The 18,662-nt window shown below is 34.5% G+C and overlaps 1 protein-coding gene across 1 annotated transcript in view; it reads left to right on the forward strand.

Moving 5' to 3' along the window:
- RASA1 (RAS p21 protein activator 1) overlaps window positions 1-18,662 on the forward strand; it is a 120,932-nt gene that overhangs the window by 46,615 nt on the left and 55,655 nt on the right. The window contains exons 2-5 of the mRNA XM_037150115.2: window positions 8,095-8,247; window positions 10,349-10,484; window positions 11,259-11,329; window positions 16,049-16,166. Of these exons, the coding sequence (XP_037006010.1) occupies window positions 8,095-8,247; window positions 10,349-10,484; window positions 11,259-11,329; window positions 16,049-16,166 (478 nt within the window). The remainder of the gene's footprint in view (window positions 1-8,094; window positions 8,248-10,348; window positions 10,485-11,258; window positions 11,330-16,048; window positions 16,167-18,662) is intronic.

The following is an 18,662-nucleotide window of genomic DNA, read 5'->3' on the forward strand; positions in this document are numbered from 1 at the left end:
TTTCTTTATTTTCTCCTTTACTTTAAAAAAGTCATTTCTTTTTCTTAACCATCAACCCAGACCAGTATTACTGTAGTAGGAAGCGTGTTTGTTAAAAGGAAATATGGGGGCTTTAGGAGAATATAGTAGTCATAGCAAATTTGTGTGTACACATCTTAACTAACCTGAAATAACCCATTTAATTTCAGAAAGGACAAGCATGTGTACAAAAATCTGATTGGTATCTTTGAGAGTTACAGAAAAACTTAGGAGTTTGTAGTATGATCAAGCACACAAAGTCCCAAGTGATTCTGGTGATAGAAGAGATTCCTTGACAATTGGGTTTCTGCATAAATATTTTTCTGTAAGAACTTTGGTGCCTGTCAGTGACATAACTGAGGAAGAGCATAGTGGAAAAGTAAAAGTGATCTGCTGGGAACTTCAGTTTGGTCTCCTTTTTAGAGGAAGGAAGTCTGCTGATGGTGGCTCTATTTTAATTGTTTTCTACTGTAGTAGACAATTTCCATTTAAGATTGTCAAGTTAGTTTTAAATAATTGTACTGTCTGAATGAAGTGTTTCTTTGTATTCAGACTAGGTTGTTTTCTCATTGCATAGATTTCTATATTCTTCCTAAATAAGAGAGACCGACTAAAAAGCAGAGGGCCCTTTTAGGCCCCTCAAATGTTTTCCAACAATATACAACATATGTTTTAGAAAAAAACACGAGATTCCACATTTAGAAATAAAGTAGTTCCTACATCTTGTTCAACTTGTCTTTTTTATTGTTAATTTATTATATAATTTCATCTTAGATGTTGTGATATTTTAGATTGTATATTATCTACGGAAATGAAATCAAGGGACTCCATATTTGCCTGCTAATAATTCTCTACCAAAATTTGCAAAGCTAACTGAGAAAAATGTATTTACTTCTTAAATTTCCTCGTGTTTCCTTTCTTAATCTTCAGGAAAAGAGAGGGAGGGAACAAGGTGTGGGAGAGAGGATTAATTTACTTTTAGATAAGAAAACATTTTGGCATGTCAAATGCATCCTGTCTTTGCCATCCTCCACAGAATACAGGGTGGGACAAAAGTAGGTTTACAGTTGTGAGTATACAGTTCATTATTGTATTATTTTCCATATGAACAAACAACTAAACGTACACACCCCCCCCCCCCCCCCCCGTATATCTATATTGGGGAAAGAGTGGGGTTGTTTGAAGGTTTCCTTCTAGAGTTGCCAGGCAAAAAGAAAGAATTTCTAACTATAAATACTGTGATGCCTCCAGCTCCAATTAATATGTGTGATCAGTAAAGTTCTTCAAGGAGTTTTGGGGAAGAAATTTTCTTGTAAAATCAGTGCTTTGCTTTAGCAGAAACAAGAATTGGTTTCTCCTGTTCTCTTCCCAAAATTAAATGAAGAGTAAACAAGTGGAAAAATAGGAAGATAATTGTGGCTTAGGTGATTCTCAGATTATTCATCCAACAGTCATAAAATTTGTGGTTTTTATTGATGAAGTTGTATTAATCAGTCCTGTAGTCTTTTACATGTATGTATGCATATAATTTATATGAATATATGTTAGTACATTTAACAATAATACCAAGCCAGCCCTCTGTGAGATAGATACTTTTATTATATACATTTTATAGATGAGGAAACTGAGGTTCAGAAATTAAGTGATTTGCCCATATTTGTACAGCACATTGCTAGAGCTCATATTCACACATAGATAGCAGTGGCTTCAGCGTCTTTACCCTTAACCATTATACTTCACTATAGATTGTGTAGTACTTTAAAAAGTTTTTTTTCTTTGAAGGAGTGTAGGGCAAATAATTTATTCTGAGGTTGGTAGAGATTATTTTCCTTATTTTACAAGTGAGGTACAAAATGTAGTGACTTGACCATAGTTATGGAAATGGTTTCTGGTAAATCTTGGTCTCACCTGTCACCTTAGTCTCTTTCGAAGGAATTTAGGGGGTGTCAGTAGAGCTTTTTTTCCAGCTCTGCTAGCCGAAATTGTTTCATATCCTTTTAGACAAAGACAGCAATTCTCAAAGATCAGAACTTGCTTATTGTGGACATTAAAGAAAATGTTTTTATTTCTCCTTTTTTTCCTTTTTTTGCATTGGCAGAGAAGTCAAACTGGACTTATAAATTCTTTTCTAACATTATGTATTATGATTTGACATGTCTTCCTTTATTCAACTGATACTTTTAAAATTATATTACTATATACCAAGCTTAGGCCATGGAATACAATTACCACAGGTACAAGCAGAGTAAAAAATTTAATTTAGGGGATTTAGCCCATAAATATTTGGTAATCTCATATTATGCTCAGAGTATCCTTATACCCCTAATACAACACTTTAGTTACTGTGTTCCTTTCAAGTATTCTATATTCCAGTTGCATTTTTTGTGTGGGTTTTGTTTGTTTTTGGTGTTTTCCTAGGTTATTTGAAAACAATCACCAGCAAAGCTACCGTTAAAGAAATAGAATAAAGCTTTGGCTGAAGATTTAGAGAAATAGTGTGGATAATTAAATACATGTTTTGTTTCCTGTATTGATGTTACTGTAACTATTTGAAGTGAGAAAGGGAAGCATTTTTATTAAATTGAATCTTTTAGACAAATATTACTAGGGAAGTGACTCCTTTGGGAGTGTTACTGTATTTTTCAGACTATAAGATGCACTCCCCCCCATTTTGGGAGGAATAATGGTTGTTAATGCTGCTGTGGAATTCTGTTTACATTTACATTAGTGAAGTATTATTATGTTATTTATATTACTAAATATTTTATCACATTTAAAAATATATATTTTATTGATTATGCCATTACAGTTGTTCTGTTTCCCCCACTTCATTCCCCTCCGCCCTGCACACCCCTCCCCCACCATTCCCCCCTTTAGTTTATGTCCACGTGTCTCAAGTTCTTTAAATTCTATATTTTCCTTACTATTCTTGCCTTCCCCCCCATTTTCTACCTACCATCTATGCTACTTATTCTCTGTACCTTCTCCCCCTTCTCCTCCTCCCACTCCCCTATTGCTAACCCTCCATGTGATCTTCATTTCTATGGTTCCACTCCTGATCTAGCTGTCCTCTAGCTTGCTTTTGTTTTAGGTGTGGTTGTTAATAACTGTGAGTTTGCTGTCCTTTCACTGTTCATCTTTTTTATCTTCTTTTTCTTAGATAAGTCCCTTTAACATATCATATAATAAGGGCTTGGTGATGATGAACTCCTTGAATTTGATCTTATCTGAGAAGCACTTTATCTGTCCTTCCATTCTAAATGAAAGCTTTGCTGGATAGATCAATCTTGGATGTAGGTCTTTGGATTTCATGACTTGGAATGCTTCTTTCCAGCCCCTTCTTGCCTGTAAGGTCTCTTTTGAGAAATCAGCTGACAGTCTGATGGGAACTCCTTTGTAGGTGACTGTCCCCTTATCTCTTGCTGCTTCTAGGATTCTCTCCTTCATTTTAATTTTGGCTAATGTAATGATGATGTGCCTTGGTGTGTTCCTTCTTGGGTCCAACTTCTTTGGGACTCTCTGAGCTTCCTGGATTTCCTGGAAGTCTATTGCCTTTGCCAGCTTGGGGAAGTTCTTTTTTATTGTTTGTTCAAATAAGTTTTCCACTTGCTCTTCCTCTACCCCTTCTGGTACCCCTGTAATTCGGATGTTGGAGCGTTTAAAGATGTCCTAGAGGTTCCTAAGTCTCTCCTCACTTTTTGGAATTCTTATTTCTTCATATTTTCCTGTTCGGTCACTTTTTTTTTCCCTTCTGGTCCACTACCTTGATTTGAGTCCCAGTTTCCTTTTCATCACTATTGGTTTCCTGTGCAATTCCCTTAATTTCAATTAGTTTAGCTTTCATTTGTTCCTCTAATATGTGATTAAAATCAACCAGTTCTGTGAGCATCCTGATCACCAGTATTTTGAACTGTGCACCTGATAGGTTGGCTATTTCTTGGTCACGAGTTATTTGGCTCTGGGGCTTTGAGTTCTTCTTGAGCCATGTTTTGGTCTGTTTACTCCTGTTACGTATGAGGAGCAGGACCCTAGATGTTCACCAGGGTAGGGCCACCCAGGTTGCTGGTTTGTGACACTATGTGGGGGTGGGGTCAAAGAGGGGCAATGCGGTCCCCTTTGCTGGTCCCCTCTGCTGCTTACTGCCGCAGGGGCCTACTTGGTCTGTCTCACTGCTCACTCCTTCGCTGGTTTATCTGCGCAAGAATGTGTGACCGCGGTCAGCCTGTTGCCTTGCACCCTCACTGGGTCCGCCTGTTGCTACCCCATGCCTGGGATCCTACAAGAGCTGCCCGCGTGTCTGGGTAGGTCCAGGGAATTTTTCCTGCCTGATCCAGCTCCGCTAGTCGCTGGCTCTGCCCCTCTTACTGGTCTGGCTGAAGGGTCCACTGTTGTCGAACTTCCATACAGTTCAATTTTCTGTGTTTTGGCTGCATTTTTGTTATTAAAACTTTGTTGTCTTTAAACTTGGTTGTGTGAGGAGGCACAGTGTTTCCACTATTACGCCTCCATCTTGGCCCTCACATTTTTGCTTCAAAAATTTTTCCCTACTTTCCTCTTTTAAAGCCTAGGTGCATCTTATGGTCCGAAAATACAGGTGTAACTTTGGTATGGGGTTATGTTTTGAGAAGGCATATTACCCATTATTTTTTTAATAAAATGAATTATGTTACAGATTTCACAAAGATAACATGAAGTTAAATATAATATATAATAACCCCTGGTAGGTGAAATTTTTATGTTTATTAAAAAGTTCATAGGTTAGCAATGACTACTGCTACTCGGTTGGTTTTGTGTTGTCCCACAAGGTAAAAGGTGGCCTATTTCATTCCTGGTCAGGGCAGGTGCCAAGGTTGCTGGTGGGGCTCAGGTGAGAAGCAACTGATTGATGTTTCTCACAGCGATGTTCCTCTCCCTCACTTTCTCCCTCCATTCCTCTCTCTAAAAATAAAAATTAAAAATTAAAAAGATCGTAAGTTAAAAAAAATGTTGAGAGACATTGTTTGAAAGTAGACCTAAAGATTAATGCTCAATGGATATAGAGTTTACTTAGATTCTTTAAATCTGTGAAGTATTTGAATTGAATCATATCACATTGGATTTGTGATTTATTTATAAAAGTTTTAGCTGCATAAAGTTTTAGCTGAATATCATGATACTATGTACAATTTAAATAAAAAATTTTTTTAAGAGAGGGAGGGAAATATCAATGTGTGGTTCCCTCTTGTGCACCCCTCATTGGGGAGCTGGCCCACAACCCAGGCATGTGCCCTGACTGGGAATCAAACTGGTGACCCCTTGGTTTGGAAGCCTGCACTTAATCCAATGAGCTATACCAGGCAGGGATAAATAAAATGATTATTTTAGTATGATATTAATGATTTTTTTGATTTCCAGTTTTTAAAATGGGGTAAAGATTTCATAGTGTAACAGTTTAATTGAAGTGCTTTTCATGCTTCAATAGTGGCTTTAAAGTACCTGTGCAGGTATTTAAAAATGTTTTTGTTACTATGATTCACATTGATAGTTTGAAGTAAACAGTAATGATAATTCAAGAAATTCTGTTTTTTTTCCTACATAGTCTGACACTTGTAACAGTGAAATATTTTAACACTTTTTGAGGATCTATTGTTGAACAATTTAATTTCAATTTATAACCATAATCAAGAATTGACATGTTTGCTTTTTGTGTTGCAAGGTTGTGAGCTTTTTAGCATGAAGGGAGTCAGTTATATTCAGGAAACAAAGCTGGTTTTTTAATGTCTGTATCTTGAACTTAGTACCCATCTTAATCTTACATAAATCATACAAATGGAAAAATTAAAAATCATAAATATATCTTTTATGTATCAGTAAAGGTCTTTAGTTAGGTACATATGATAAATTAGTAATTGTGTAACGCCTCACCCAACCTCTGTATAGCACCTCTTGGTGAGTTCATAAGAGAAAGGGAATTAAATGAAATCTTTTAATTTTGATATTTTATATGAACTGTTAACAAATTTAAGAACTATCAATTACACAAAAATAAGAATAAAATTGTCCTTAATTTTGATGTGTAAATCTGCTCTGTGGCATACCTTCATTGCTATATGTAATGAAGAATTACCAGTTTTATATACTAAGAAGTTCCATGTATTACAAGTAGGTAAACTTCTGTCCTGGAATATCAAAATTTTGTACTGATCATATTTATTAAACTTTAGCTCTTCAAGGAACTTATCATGATCACTAGTCTGAAACTTTTCCTTTTAGATTTAGAAAAAAGCAGTTCTTGAATGTTAAATTTCCTCATAAATAACCTCAAAGGTAATGGTTGAACTGAGAATGGAATTTTAGAGGAATGTAATATTGATTGTTCTTTCCCTTCTTATAATAACGGTTTACAATTATGTTTTTTCTATTAAGTTACAGTGAAGTTCCAATGATTGAGTTTTTCATTATTTTATTTGTCTTATGCATAGATAAATGGGTTGATTATTGTAAAACATTTTATTTATTTACTTTTAGAGAGAAGGGAAGGGGAGGGAGAAAGAGAGGGAGAGAAACATCAATGTGTGATTTCCTCTCGCACACCCCCTACTGAAAACCTGGCCTGCAGCCTGGGCATGTGCTCCAGACTGGGAATCCAACTGGTGGCCATTTGGTTTGCAGGCTGGCACTCAACCACTGAGCCACACCAGCCAGGGCAAATGGGTTGATTTTTCAAAGAAAATTAAAACTAATTAATTCAAGAAGTTTTAAGAGTTTTTTTCTTTTTAATAAATTAAGGTGTCAAGAATATCATTAAGCTTTTATTATAGCAATCTTAAAAAATAGTTTTGGGGCTCTGGCTGGTTTGGCTCAGTGGATTGAGCACCGGGAACCAAGAGTTGCTGGTTCTATTCACAGTCAGGGCAGATGCCTGGGCTGCAAGGCCTGGTCCTCAGCAGGGGATGTGTGAGAGTCAACCATACACTGATGTTTCTCTCCCTCTCTTTCTGCCTCCTCCTCTGTCTGAAAATAAATAAATAAAATCTTTAAAAAAATAGTCTTCGTAGTTTGTAGTTTTGAGTGACATATCTATTGTAAATATTACGTATCTCAATGTAATATGAATGTTGTTTTCCTTAGAATGTTTCAAGTTAGACTCTAAGTACCAGAGGATAAGTTTGGGTGACTAACATATTAAAAAATATGAAATGAAATTTATGAAATTTCATTTCTATGAAAATATAAATATTTCATAAAATTATTTTATAGATTTGTTACCATAACCATTTGAAAATTCCAATCTATTTCTCAATATGCTTCTGTTTATAACAATCCATGAGACTTTCGTAGGCATAGATTAGTAGCATGGATGATGCTAGAGTTACACCTAGTCATTTAAGCAGATCATCTGGTAGTATGGTAGGTAGAATATATTTAAACTGAGAGCAGAAAAGTTAAAATGACAGTAGGTATTATTTATTCCTCATGGGTTTGTTAAATAAATTTGAGGATCTGAGTTCAAATGAGTGTTTATGGAGTAGATTATCATAAGACCAAAGGTATTAGTCAGCTTCCTGATGAAATGGGAAGTTAGATCAGTAGCCATTAGCATCATTCTATTTTCCTATTCTAGGGAAAAACACTAAAATGGAATAAAGTTTTATTTTCTCACAGGTACCATGTGCCTAATGTCAAATCTTGGTTCTTTAGTAGGTTGAAAAGTAATAAATTAATCATTTGTTTCCATTTCTCTGTCTTACTCTTCTTTTTTCTAAGTAAGGGTTTCATTGTAATAAATGTATCTTGAACATATATGGACAATCCTGGCAGTAGAGAGATGGGCAGAAATGGAAGGGGTTCATAGGTGAGATGCTTAGGCCTGAGCTTATAGAACAAATTAAAGACTGAGTAAATGAATTTTTTTGAGAGACTGAGAAGTTAAAAACAACTGAGTTAAAATTGGAATAACTGGTTTAGAGTAAAATTGGAATAACTGGTTCAAAGTTATATGTAGTCCTTTATAACCTCTGGTAGTATATTTTTCAAATATCATTAGTAACTTTATGGTTGTTATTTTTATACTAATCTCTTAATTTTTCCCCTTAGGTGGTATCATGGAAAACTTGATAGAACTATGGCAGAAGAACGCCTCAGACAGGCTGGCAAGTCCGGCAGTTACCTTATCAGAGAGAGCGATCGGAGGCCAGGGTCCTTTGTACTTTCATTTCTTAGCCAGACAAATGTCGTCAACCATTTTAGGTAAGTCTTTATTCTTTTTATGAGGCTGTATAATATAGCTCTTTTGCTGTACTATTCATAAAAATATCCGGTTCAATAAAGGTGAATGACTCAGTGACATTTAAATAAAGGAAAATGAGATTCGTTTTCAGTGAGATGATTTAATCAGTGATTTAGATTAGATGTTGGATGTTTACATCTTTGTTTAAAAACAGTATTATTGCTGGGTGTTACTGTGCTAATCCAATATAATTGCCACTTTTAAAATATAAATTCTTTGAATTACAGGGAAACTTTGAGTGGTAAAGTGGACATACAGAGTAACAAAATATAGGAAATAGTTTTTAGAATTCAGATTCATTTTAGCTATGCTGTTCTGAAACTCTGCAAACATTCATTTCAATTAAATGGGCATGTAGATTTTCAAGTGCATGTGTCAAAATCTGTATGTATAAATGTATTTACATATTTTTAAGTTTTATTTTTATGGACAAGATTTAAAAAATTAGTGTATATAATGTTAATTGATAAAATGTTTGTATACCCTTGATTTTTAGATTTTAAAATAAGCTTTAAGATTACTGTCATACCACATTTTGAATGGAAATTATTACACTCTTTGTAAATATTTTTCTTTTTTTAAAATATATTTTATTGATTACGCCATTACAGTTGTTCTATTCCCCCCTTCATTCCCCTCCACCCTGCACACCCCTCCCCCACCATTCCCCCCTTTAGTTTATGACCACGTGTCTCAAGTTCTTTAGATTCTGTATTTCCCCATACTATTCTTGCCCTCCCCCCTATCTATTTTCTACCTACCATTTATGCTACTTATTTTCTGTACCTTCTCCCCCTTTCTCCTTCTGGTACCCCTATAATTCGGATGTTGGAACGTTTAAAGATGTCCTGGAGGTTCCTAAGCCTCCCCTCATTTTTTTGAATTCTTGTTTCTTCATCCTTTTCTGTTCGGTCATTTTTTTCCTGTTTCTGGTCCACTCCTTTGATTTGAGTCCCAGTTTCCTTTCCGTTACTATTGGTTTCCTGTGCATTTCCCTTCATTTCAATTAGTTTAGCCTTCATATGTTCCTCTAATTTGTGACTAAAATCAACCAGTTCTGTGAGCATCCTGATCACCAGTGTTTTGAACTGTGCATCTGAAAGTTTGGCTATTTCTTGTTTGCTTAGATTTATTGGCTCTGGGGCTTTGAGTTCTTCTTGAGCCATGTTTTGGTCTGTTTACTCCTGTTAAGTACGAGGAGCAGAGCCTTAGGTGTTCACCAGGGCGGGGCCACCCAGGTTGCTGGTTTGTGATGCTGTATGTGGGGGCGGGGTCAGAGAGGGACAATAGTGGTCCCCTCTGCCGCTTCCTGCCACTGGGGCCTGCACGGTCTATCTCACCGCTCCCTCCTTCACTGGATTATCTGTGCGTGTGCGAATGTGTGACCCTGGTCAGCCCTCAGTGAGTCCACCAGCTTGCGCCCTCAGTGGGTCTGCCCACTATTGCACACCTGGGATCCACCCACGGCTGCCTGCGCACCTGGGTTGCACGCCCAGGTCAGTCCGGTGGATCTTTCCTGCCCAACCCCGCTCTGCTGCTGGCTCTGCCCCTCTTACTGGTCAGGCTGAAGCGTTCATTGTCAGACTTCCGTATAGTTCAATTTTCTGTGGTTTGGCTGTGTTTTTGTTGCTAAAACTTGGTTGTGTGAGAAGGCACAGTGCTTCCACCTGTGCCTCCATCTTGGCGAAGTCCCTTTTTGTAAATATTTCAAGAGCTCTATAAACTGCTTTTAGCCAGAGAAACCTTATGAAAATTGCTATTCAGTTTTTAATATGGAAAGTGAGGAATATCTGAGGATGGATTCACAAATAATGTAATGAATTACATAATTGAGGTTTATAAGTATTATATGTATCTCATATCTAATGCATACATATGTATTTGAGGAAGAAATAACCTTAAGTAATTAGCATATGGTGAAAATATTAAGTGGTATTTTAATGCAGGGATGCAGTTAAAAGAGTATGAAAATTATGGATTTACAATTTTTTTATGGAACTTGGTCTTCAAAATTATCTTTAAAGGTTTTTGTTATACTCTATTTTTTTCTTGTACAAATAGGATTATTGCTATGTGTGGAGATTACTACATTGGTGGAAGACGTTTTTCTTCACTGTCAGACCTAATAGGTTATTACAGTCATGTTTCCTGTTTGCTGAAAGGAGAAAAATTGCTTTATCCAGTTGCACCACCAGAGGCAAGTAAAACTTGAATAAAATATCTTTCAAAACTTTATTATTTCACTTTATCAATTGGGTTAGCTCTTGTTCAGTTAGTTGTGACATGTATCTAATATAATTCAAGAAGTATGTTATATTTTAATTCTTGTACTGTCAGAGCAAAACAGAAATTTTTTTAAAAAGGAAAGATAATTTTTATAATTTTCTATTTAAGTTACTTGATATTTTTAATAGTAGTCTATGGTGATAGACTAACAAGTATTTTTGAATGAATGAGGAGTAATTATAGTGCTAATGCTGAAGTTACTGCAAGATTCTGTAACTTTTAATATGGAAAGTGAGAAATATTTGAGGATGGATTCACAAATAATGTAATTAATTATATAATTGAGGTTTATAAGTGTTATATGTATCTCATATCTAATGCATACATATATATTTGTAAAAGAAATAACCTTAAGTAATATTATCAGAGATAATATTACTTATTATCTCTGATATTCTCTATATTATCAGAGAAAGGTCAGTTTATGTGTTCCATATAGTTTATTTCAAATGTAATGATTATTGATATTAGTTGATAAAACATACTGGTTATATGTTAAAAGAATTTCTATAAATACAACAAAAACAAGACAAACATTTTCAGGCTTTGGGTAGTGAAAGCCTCAGTAAAAAGTTTGATTCTGTTGGTTTTTATGGCTTTCTCTTTGTGTGGAAATATGTACTTGATTTGACTTTGACATAAAGAGGTTATTCATTTTTGTACATTATTATCTTATGGTTTTCAGCCAGTAGAAGATAGAAGGCGTGTTCGAGCCATTCTGCCTTACACAAAAGTACCAGATACTGATGAAATAAGGTATTTTTATAACATATTCTCATTTATTGGCATTTGAAATAGATGTTTGAAAGACTGTGATAATTTATTGCCTTTGGACCAGGAAAGCTTTGGAATTTGAAGAAATAATATGCAGCAAAGTAAAAGTGCCTTTAATAGTGAGTCTAAAATTCCAATACCCCTGATGGGGACACTGGCCCACAGTGTCTGCATCATTATGGATGAAATGAGACATTCACACGGACTACCGAGTCCATTGGAGGATAAGGGACAGCATGGCTTTTCTCTCAAGGGGAGCAAAAGCCTTGGCCCTTGCCATGATTGGCCTTTATTGGGTTTCTTGGAACATTACAATATGGTCCTCATTTACTGTGCACAGTTTGCTTTAGGTGGTTACCTTTTACTGAAAACAAAGGAGCCAATGCTGCTAATCACATCCCAGAAGAGGGATATTTGCAAACCAAAAGGCAGAAATAGTTGAATGGGTTATACATGTCCTTGGAAGGTTTAGCATGGATTTTAGGAAGTTACTTTGCAGTAAATGTTTGCTTCAAATTAGGGTGAAGGAGTTTTTAGCAAAAAGTAAGCCTCAAAGTGGCTTAGGCACATTGCAGGCCTGATTCCCCATGGGAGAACCCATCTATGGGTGTGGGTCCTGCGCATCTCTGAGTGGGAGCTGGGCCCACGCCACACAGAACAGTCTCCCACAACCCCTATTTGGCTTTTCTGTTCAGATTGTGGATTTGGATTAGGATGGCCACAGTGAAGATGACAGGAGAAGTAACTTAGCTTTTATTAGACTATCTGTCTCTGACAAAGTAAGCAGAATTTGGTTATATTCTATAACCCATTTTAATTTTTATTACTACATGACATTTGTGTCTCAACTGTAAATGCTACTCAGATGATTACTACTGTTTTACATGATAGGTGAATAATTTAAGTTTTACTAGTGGTATAGGACTATAGAAAACAGTAATTTTTGTTTTTATTATTTCTATATTATTTGATAATTATATTATTGGTGCCTCCTATAAGCTATTTAACTTTCTAATAGAAAATTTCTGTATTACTGGTAAAATTTTAAGGCTACTTTGACTAATTATGATTCAGAGTACACAGTTTCTCATCAGAATGAACAAGAAGCATTTAGAATATAATGATAACCTTGCGGGGTATTAAAATATTTCTGAAAATATGGTATTTAAAAAAACAAAGACTTAGGTATCTGGAATCTCCAAATAGGAATTTCATTTTTATATGAATGTCTTCAAATTCACTTTTTATTTAGTTCTTATTGGCATGCCTTTAGTAGTGATCTAAGCTGGAAAAGTCAATAAAAGAGAGAAGGGAAGAAATGTATATAATAAACAGCTGTATACTACAAATTTAGACATTTTGGATAATTTGTTAATTTATCCAGATTTTTCCCAGTGGGATCATCTAGGACAGTAGTCCTCAGAGTGCAGTTCTTGTAACTTTGTGTATGGATCCTTGAGACCATTTAGAGGGCCCATGAGATCAAAACTATTTTTATAATAATACTAAGACATCATTTGCCTTTTTTATTATGACATTTACACTGATGATACAAAGGCAGTGGACAGTAAAACTGTTGATGCCTTAGCACAAATCAAGATAGTAGCATCAAACTATAATGTTCTTCACTGCCACACAATTGCAATTAAACAAATAAAGGCAGTCTTACTCAAGATTGTTCTTGATCAGACAGTAAAAAGCTATTTATTTTACTAAACATCAACCCTTGGCTACACCTCTTTTTTAATATTTTATAGGATTAATTGGGACATATACTTAAAGCACCTCTGCTGCGTACCAAAGTTCAGTGTCTTGAGGAAAAACAGTGAACTCAGAGCTCAACTAGATGCTTCTTTTGTGCATACCATTCTTACTTAAGAGAAAAAATGATAGGCAAACTATGATTATTCAGACTTGAGTATTTTCTTTTTAAAGAACAAAGTCTGCTATGTCAGGGGAAATAACTGACAATTTTTCTTACTAATGACAAAATTGGAGCTTTCAATAAAAATTAGAATTTTGGAAACCCTATATCTGCTGTCAGGAGTTTGATGGTTTTCCAAATAATTAATGGCTTTTTGATGAGAGTGGTGGCAGTATTAAGGAATGTGATGTATTGATAGTATATATGTGTTTACATCTGTAAGATCTGCGTCTACATAGCTCAGTGAACCAGTATTTTCTTAATGATCAGTGCATGATATTACAAAATTATGCACAGGTTAAAAAAGATCCATTCAAAGTATGAGATAGACAAATAGTTGTCATTGGAATAGGTATAGAAAGTTCATTGATAAATAGTTTTAGATTCTGCATTACAGCTAACTTTCAAGAAAGTACCGCTTTTGAGTTTTTGTTATAATACCATCTGTAATGATCTGAAAGGCTATTAAAATATTTATCTCTTTCACAACTACATATTTATTTGAAGCCAGATATTCTTCATGTACTTTAAGCAAAATATCAGATTGCAGTAGATTAAAGGAAGAAACATGAAAATCCATCAGTTAAAACACACATTGACAATTGCAAAAATGTAAAACAAGAATACTCTCACTAAATTTGTAAAAATTATAATTGTTTTTCATATTCTTTGTTACCATATAATGGGGTATGTTATTTTTTAAAGAATTGATGTATATTTTAAAACATTTATATTTTAAATTCTAATATGAGTATCAGATGTAATCCATATAAATAAGAACCTTTTAAGTTATTAATTTCTAAGATTAAAGGGGTTCTGAGAGACCTCAATATTCGGAACTACTGATGATTTAGGAAGATGAAAATTTAAACAGTTTAAATTGTATATATTTTAATTTAATGATATAAATATGTATGAAGTTATGAGTCATTTGAAAATTTGCTTATACCTGTGACGTTTTTTAGGTAAAAATATCTGAAGGTTGATGAGATTTAGCAAAGCATCTTAACTTCTTTTGGTGAAAAATGCAAAATAATACAAAATTAATCTTATTATATTTTGTGCTAGTAAGTTTTTTTATTTTGTATTTTTGCACCATAAAAAATGGTATAGCAATAATAACAGGTCAAAAGAGAAACTCAGATGACTGCTTTTGATAAATAAATGACACCTGTCATTTCTCAGTTCTTTTATTTTTTGTCTGTACCTCCCTTTTTACTCATTCATAACTATTTTATTGAATGTGTTAATGTAGTTGGTTCTAGAAAGGAGTAGTTTACTTGGTTAAGTGGTAATTTCTGCTTTACTTTTGGCTCTGAGCACAGGATGCATCATGCAGATGGTATTTTATTGAGTTGTATACTTGAAACCTGTATGGTTTTATTAACCAATGTCAGCCCAATAAAATCAATAAAATAAAAGTAAACTGTTTAAAAAGATAGAATGCAATATTCTCTTGTTCAAATAGAGTATATCTGAAGTGTTGTGTTCAAGTTTTATGTTCTTGAACTTGTCCAACAAACAGTGAAACTTGAGATAGTTTAGAAGAAAAGTTGTTTAGATTTACCTAATAGAACTTTGGTTTGTGAAAATTAAGGCTGAAAGAAAAATTGATAAGAAATATATATGACAGATACAGATATTGATAGAGGACAATGATAACATCCAACCAATCTTGAAACCTTAAGCCCTCAGAAGCATTTGTTCAATCCTAAAAAAGGAAAGTTAAAGGAATTACTGATGGTTTTATATTGATATATAAACAACACATTCCTACTGGGATTGTGTTGAAATTAAAACCATCTAGATTCCATTGAAAAGGAACTAGGTAGTATATGCATCCCTGTACTCAAAAATTGATAACAAAAATGTGCATGCATCCACATAATATATTATCCCTTGGTACCACTTCCAGAGAATGAATGCTGTCCTTGTTGGATCATGTATGTCTGAATGAATTAAATAAAACTTACTGTTTTTGATGAGAAAAGTGTTAATTCTTATAAGGATCTGAGTAATAAGGCTAATTGTGCTTATTTAAACTTTTCTAACACAAGTATATCTTTATATGTGTAATGAGTTAATTTATGTTTATAATTTTATATCTAACTTACCTTTGAAAGAGTAATACAGTTGAGTTAAACTTGAGTTACAATTGAGTCAAATTCAGTTTTCTTGGAGTTAGACCTTAAAAATGTCATAAGATATATAATTATTGCTTACGAAAATGCCAATCTGACTCTAGCAATAATCCAGTGATACAGATAGTACAGGTACCTTTATTAAATCTATTTTTCCCATGAGGAAAATAAAATTCAGAGTTTTAATTTTAAAAAGTTTTATTTGTAGATAATTCTAGATATAGGACAAAAACCTACGTACTTTATTTTTATTTCAAAAATTAAAAAATATTTAGAGAGAGATACTTGACTTTATTTTTATTTAAAAAATAAAAAACATATTTAGAAGGGAGGGAGAAAGAGCGGGAACAAAACACCAGTGTGCAAGAGAAACATGGATTAGTTACCTCTTGAATGCCCCCAACTGGGGACCTCGCCCCCAACCCCCTCATGTGCCCTGCCAGGGAATCCTGCCGGCTGACCTTTCAGTTCACAGGCCAGTGTTCAATCCACTGAGCCACGCCACCCAGATACCTAGGGTATTTGACTTCAATCTGTTAGATTTTTCCAGTATCATATTATCTCAGCAGTGTGGTACATGTCAAATTTCCATAGTTAAAAGTTTAGTTTCAATAACTTTATAATTGTTCTTTTCAGTTTCTTAAAAGGAGATATGTTCATTGTTCATAACGAGTTGGAAGATGGATGGATGTGGGTTACAAATCTAAGAACAGATGAACAAGGCCTTATTGTTGAAGACCTTGTAGAAGAGGTGGTAAGTGTTGTTCTATTCTTTTCATTCTCAGAATTATAATTTTTTTTGTAAAATTGTGAAACATATAATAAGGGAAATTATCTGTGAGTACCTTTTTATTTATGAAATGCCTTCACAAGTACAAGGAACTTTTTATTAAAATATACTCACTATTAGTAATTGCTATTTATTTGTAAAACAACATAGCCAAGCTAGCATGTTTTAATCTATATCTGCCAATTTTCAAGTTTTCATGCATTTCTAAATATCAAAAATGTATTAACATTTATGCTTATTTGTATTTCTTTTTGTCTTCATCATAAATGATGTTATGCCACTGATCATTGAATCTCAAATTTTTTGTCTTCCAAATATATGTATCATTTTCTAGTAACCTTGGAAAAACTCAGTTATGTTACACATATATCATCACATGGTTCTACATTTTGAATATCCCCCTTGTTTTTATTGTCATCAAATAATACATTATTAGTAACAGTATAGGTAATCATGTTTGTGCATTTTTAAACAGGAGGTCAGCATTTCTGCAGCATTTGTATTTCAGAGGCAATACTCAGTATCACTGAAAGATAGCAAACATTATTTTACAAATTTGGAATTCACCCTTACCTTTCAGATTTTCCCAGTGAAATGGAATGACCGCCTGTTACCTTTTATACTCATTGGAGCTACTCCTTTTAAATTATACCATGAACCTGGAAATAAGCTGTGAAACTGCTCTAATTGGTTCCATGAAGGTGGCAGTGGAAAATATTTTTCTTTGCTATTAGTTCTCTTGTCTGCCTCTACTGGCAGTCAGATCTTAATATGTAGAAAACATTTTTGAAGAAGAGTGGGAGGAGTTAAGGAAGTGGTATGATACATTCTATACTTGTAGTCATATAGTTAGTTGAAGAGCTAGGGTTAGAATTCCTAATCCCTTTATTAATATTCTGTATTCTGCAGTAGGAGAAATATTTATTCCATATAGGCAAGATGTGTTCAAGCTAAAGAAATTTACTCTATTGGTTTCACTACAAAATTTTCTTTTGTTTTTAAAATATTTTATTTATATTTAGTGAGAGGGAAAGGGAAGGAAAAAGAGAGGGAGAGAAACGTAAGTGTGTGGTTGCTTCTGACATACCCCCTACTGGGGACCTAGCCCCAAACCCATACATGTACCCTAAGTAGGAATCGAACTGGTGACCTTTTGGTTTGCAGGCTGGCACTCAGTCCACTGAGCCACATCAGCCAGGGCTAATTTCTTAGTTAAAACTTAAAACTTTTATATTAGATTTTCCTCTCCCTGCCATAATCCTCTTCCCCCAATTATTTTGATTATTTAAAGGAATTACAGGATAGTTGAACTTTTCTTGAGCTCTTGGAATTTTGGGTCAAATTTAACATTTAACATTTCTTAACATTAAAGTTTACTAAATAAACTTTAATAAGGGTAAGTGAAAGTTATCTAGTGAGTAAAAAAAAATTACTCAATTTAACACAGGGGTTAAAAAATTACTCAATTAACACAGGGGTGTCAAACTCATTTTCACTGGGGGCTACCATTAGCCTCGTGGTTGCCTTCAAAAGGGCCAAATGTAATTTTAGGGCTGAATAATGTAACTACTCCTTAACAGTTAAGTGAGAGTTCGGCAGCTGGGTAGAAACAAGGTGCCAGGCCAGATAAAAGAAGGTGGAGGGCTGGATTTGGGCCTTGGGCCTTGGGCCTTGTATGTGCCACCTGTGATTTGACATAAAGAGACATGTTCTAATGTCAATACAAGGAAAGAAAAAAAGTCAGAAAAAATGAATAATTCAGTAGCACTAAACAATGTGATGTGGCTGCTAGAAATTAATATAGTAATACTTAAAAAAATTTTTTTATAAGATTTTATTTATTTATGTTTAGAGGGGAAGGGAAGGAGAGAGGGAGAGAAACATCAATGCATGGTTGCCTCTTACACGTCCCCCGCTGGGAAATGTCCTGCAACCCAGGCATGTGCTCCGACTGGGAATCGAACCACTGTTGTTTGGTTCGCAGGCCCGTGCTCAATCCACTGAGCTATACCAGCCAGGGCTAATATAGTAATATTTTAAATTAATAGTGGCCTAAGTTTCACATTGCAGTTATAAACAATTTTACTCCAATGTTCAAAATAGTTTTTCATAATGATCTTCAGTGGAACACAGTTATTCCTTATACATCGAAAAGCCATTTGGAGATTGCCTAGATTTCAGGCATTCAGCTGGTGGTTTTATCTAAGGAATTTCCAACCCTGAAATTCTAATTACCATTCTCCAAGCACAATTAGACTTCTGTGTCTTAATTCTAGAATTGTAAGCCTGTGAGTTTTGTCTGATTCAGTGATTTATGCCCATTGCCTGGAATAGTGTCTGGCATCAGTAGGCATTCAGTAAATGTTTGTTGAATGAACAATTGTCTCTATGCCTATTCTTTTCCCTCTTCTTTGACATTCCTGCCCTGCTCCATTGCCTTGTAAAATGGACTCATCTTTA

The sequence above is a fragment of the Artibeus jamaicensis genome, unplaced genomic scaffold, assembly GCF_021234435.1.
Source record: "Artibeus jamaicensis isolate MK-2021 breed Jamaican fruit bat unplaced genomic scaffold, CSHL_Jam_final contig_373, whole genome shotgun sequence".
Lineage (NCBI taxonomy): Eukaryota > Metazoa > Chordata > Mammalia > Chiroptera > Phyllostomidae > Artibeus > Artibeus jamaicensis.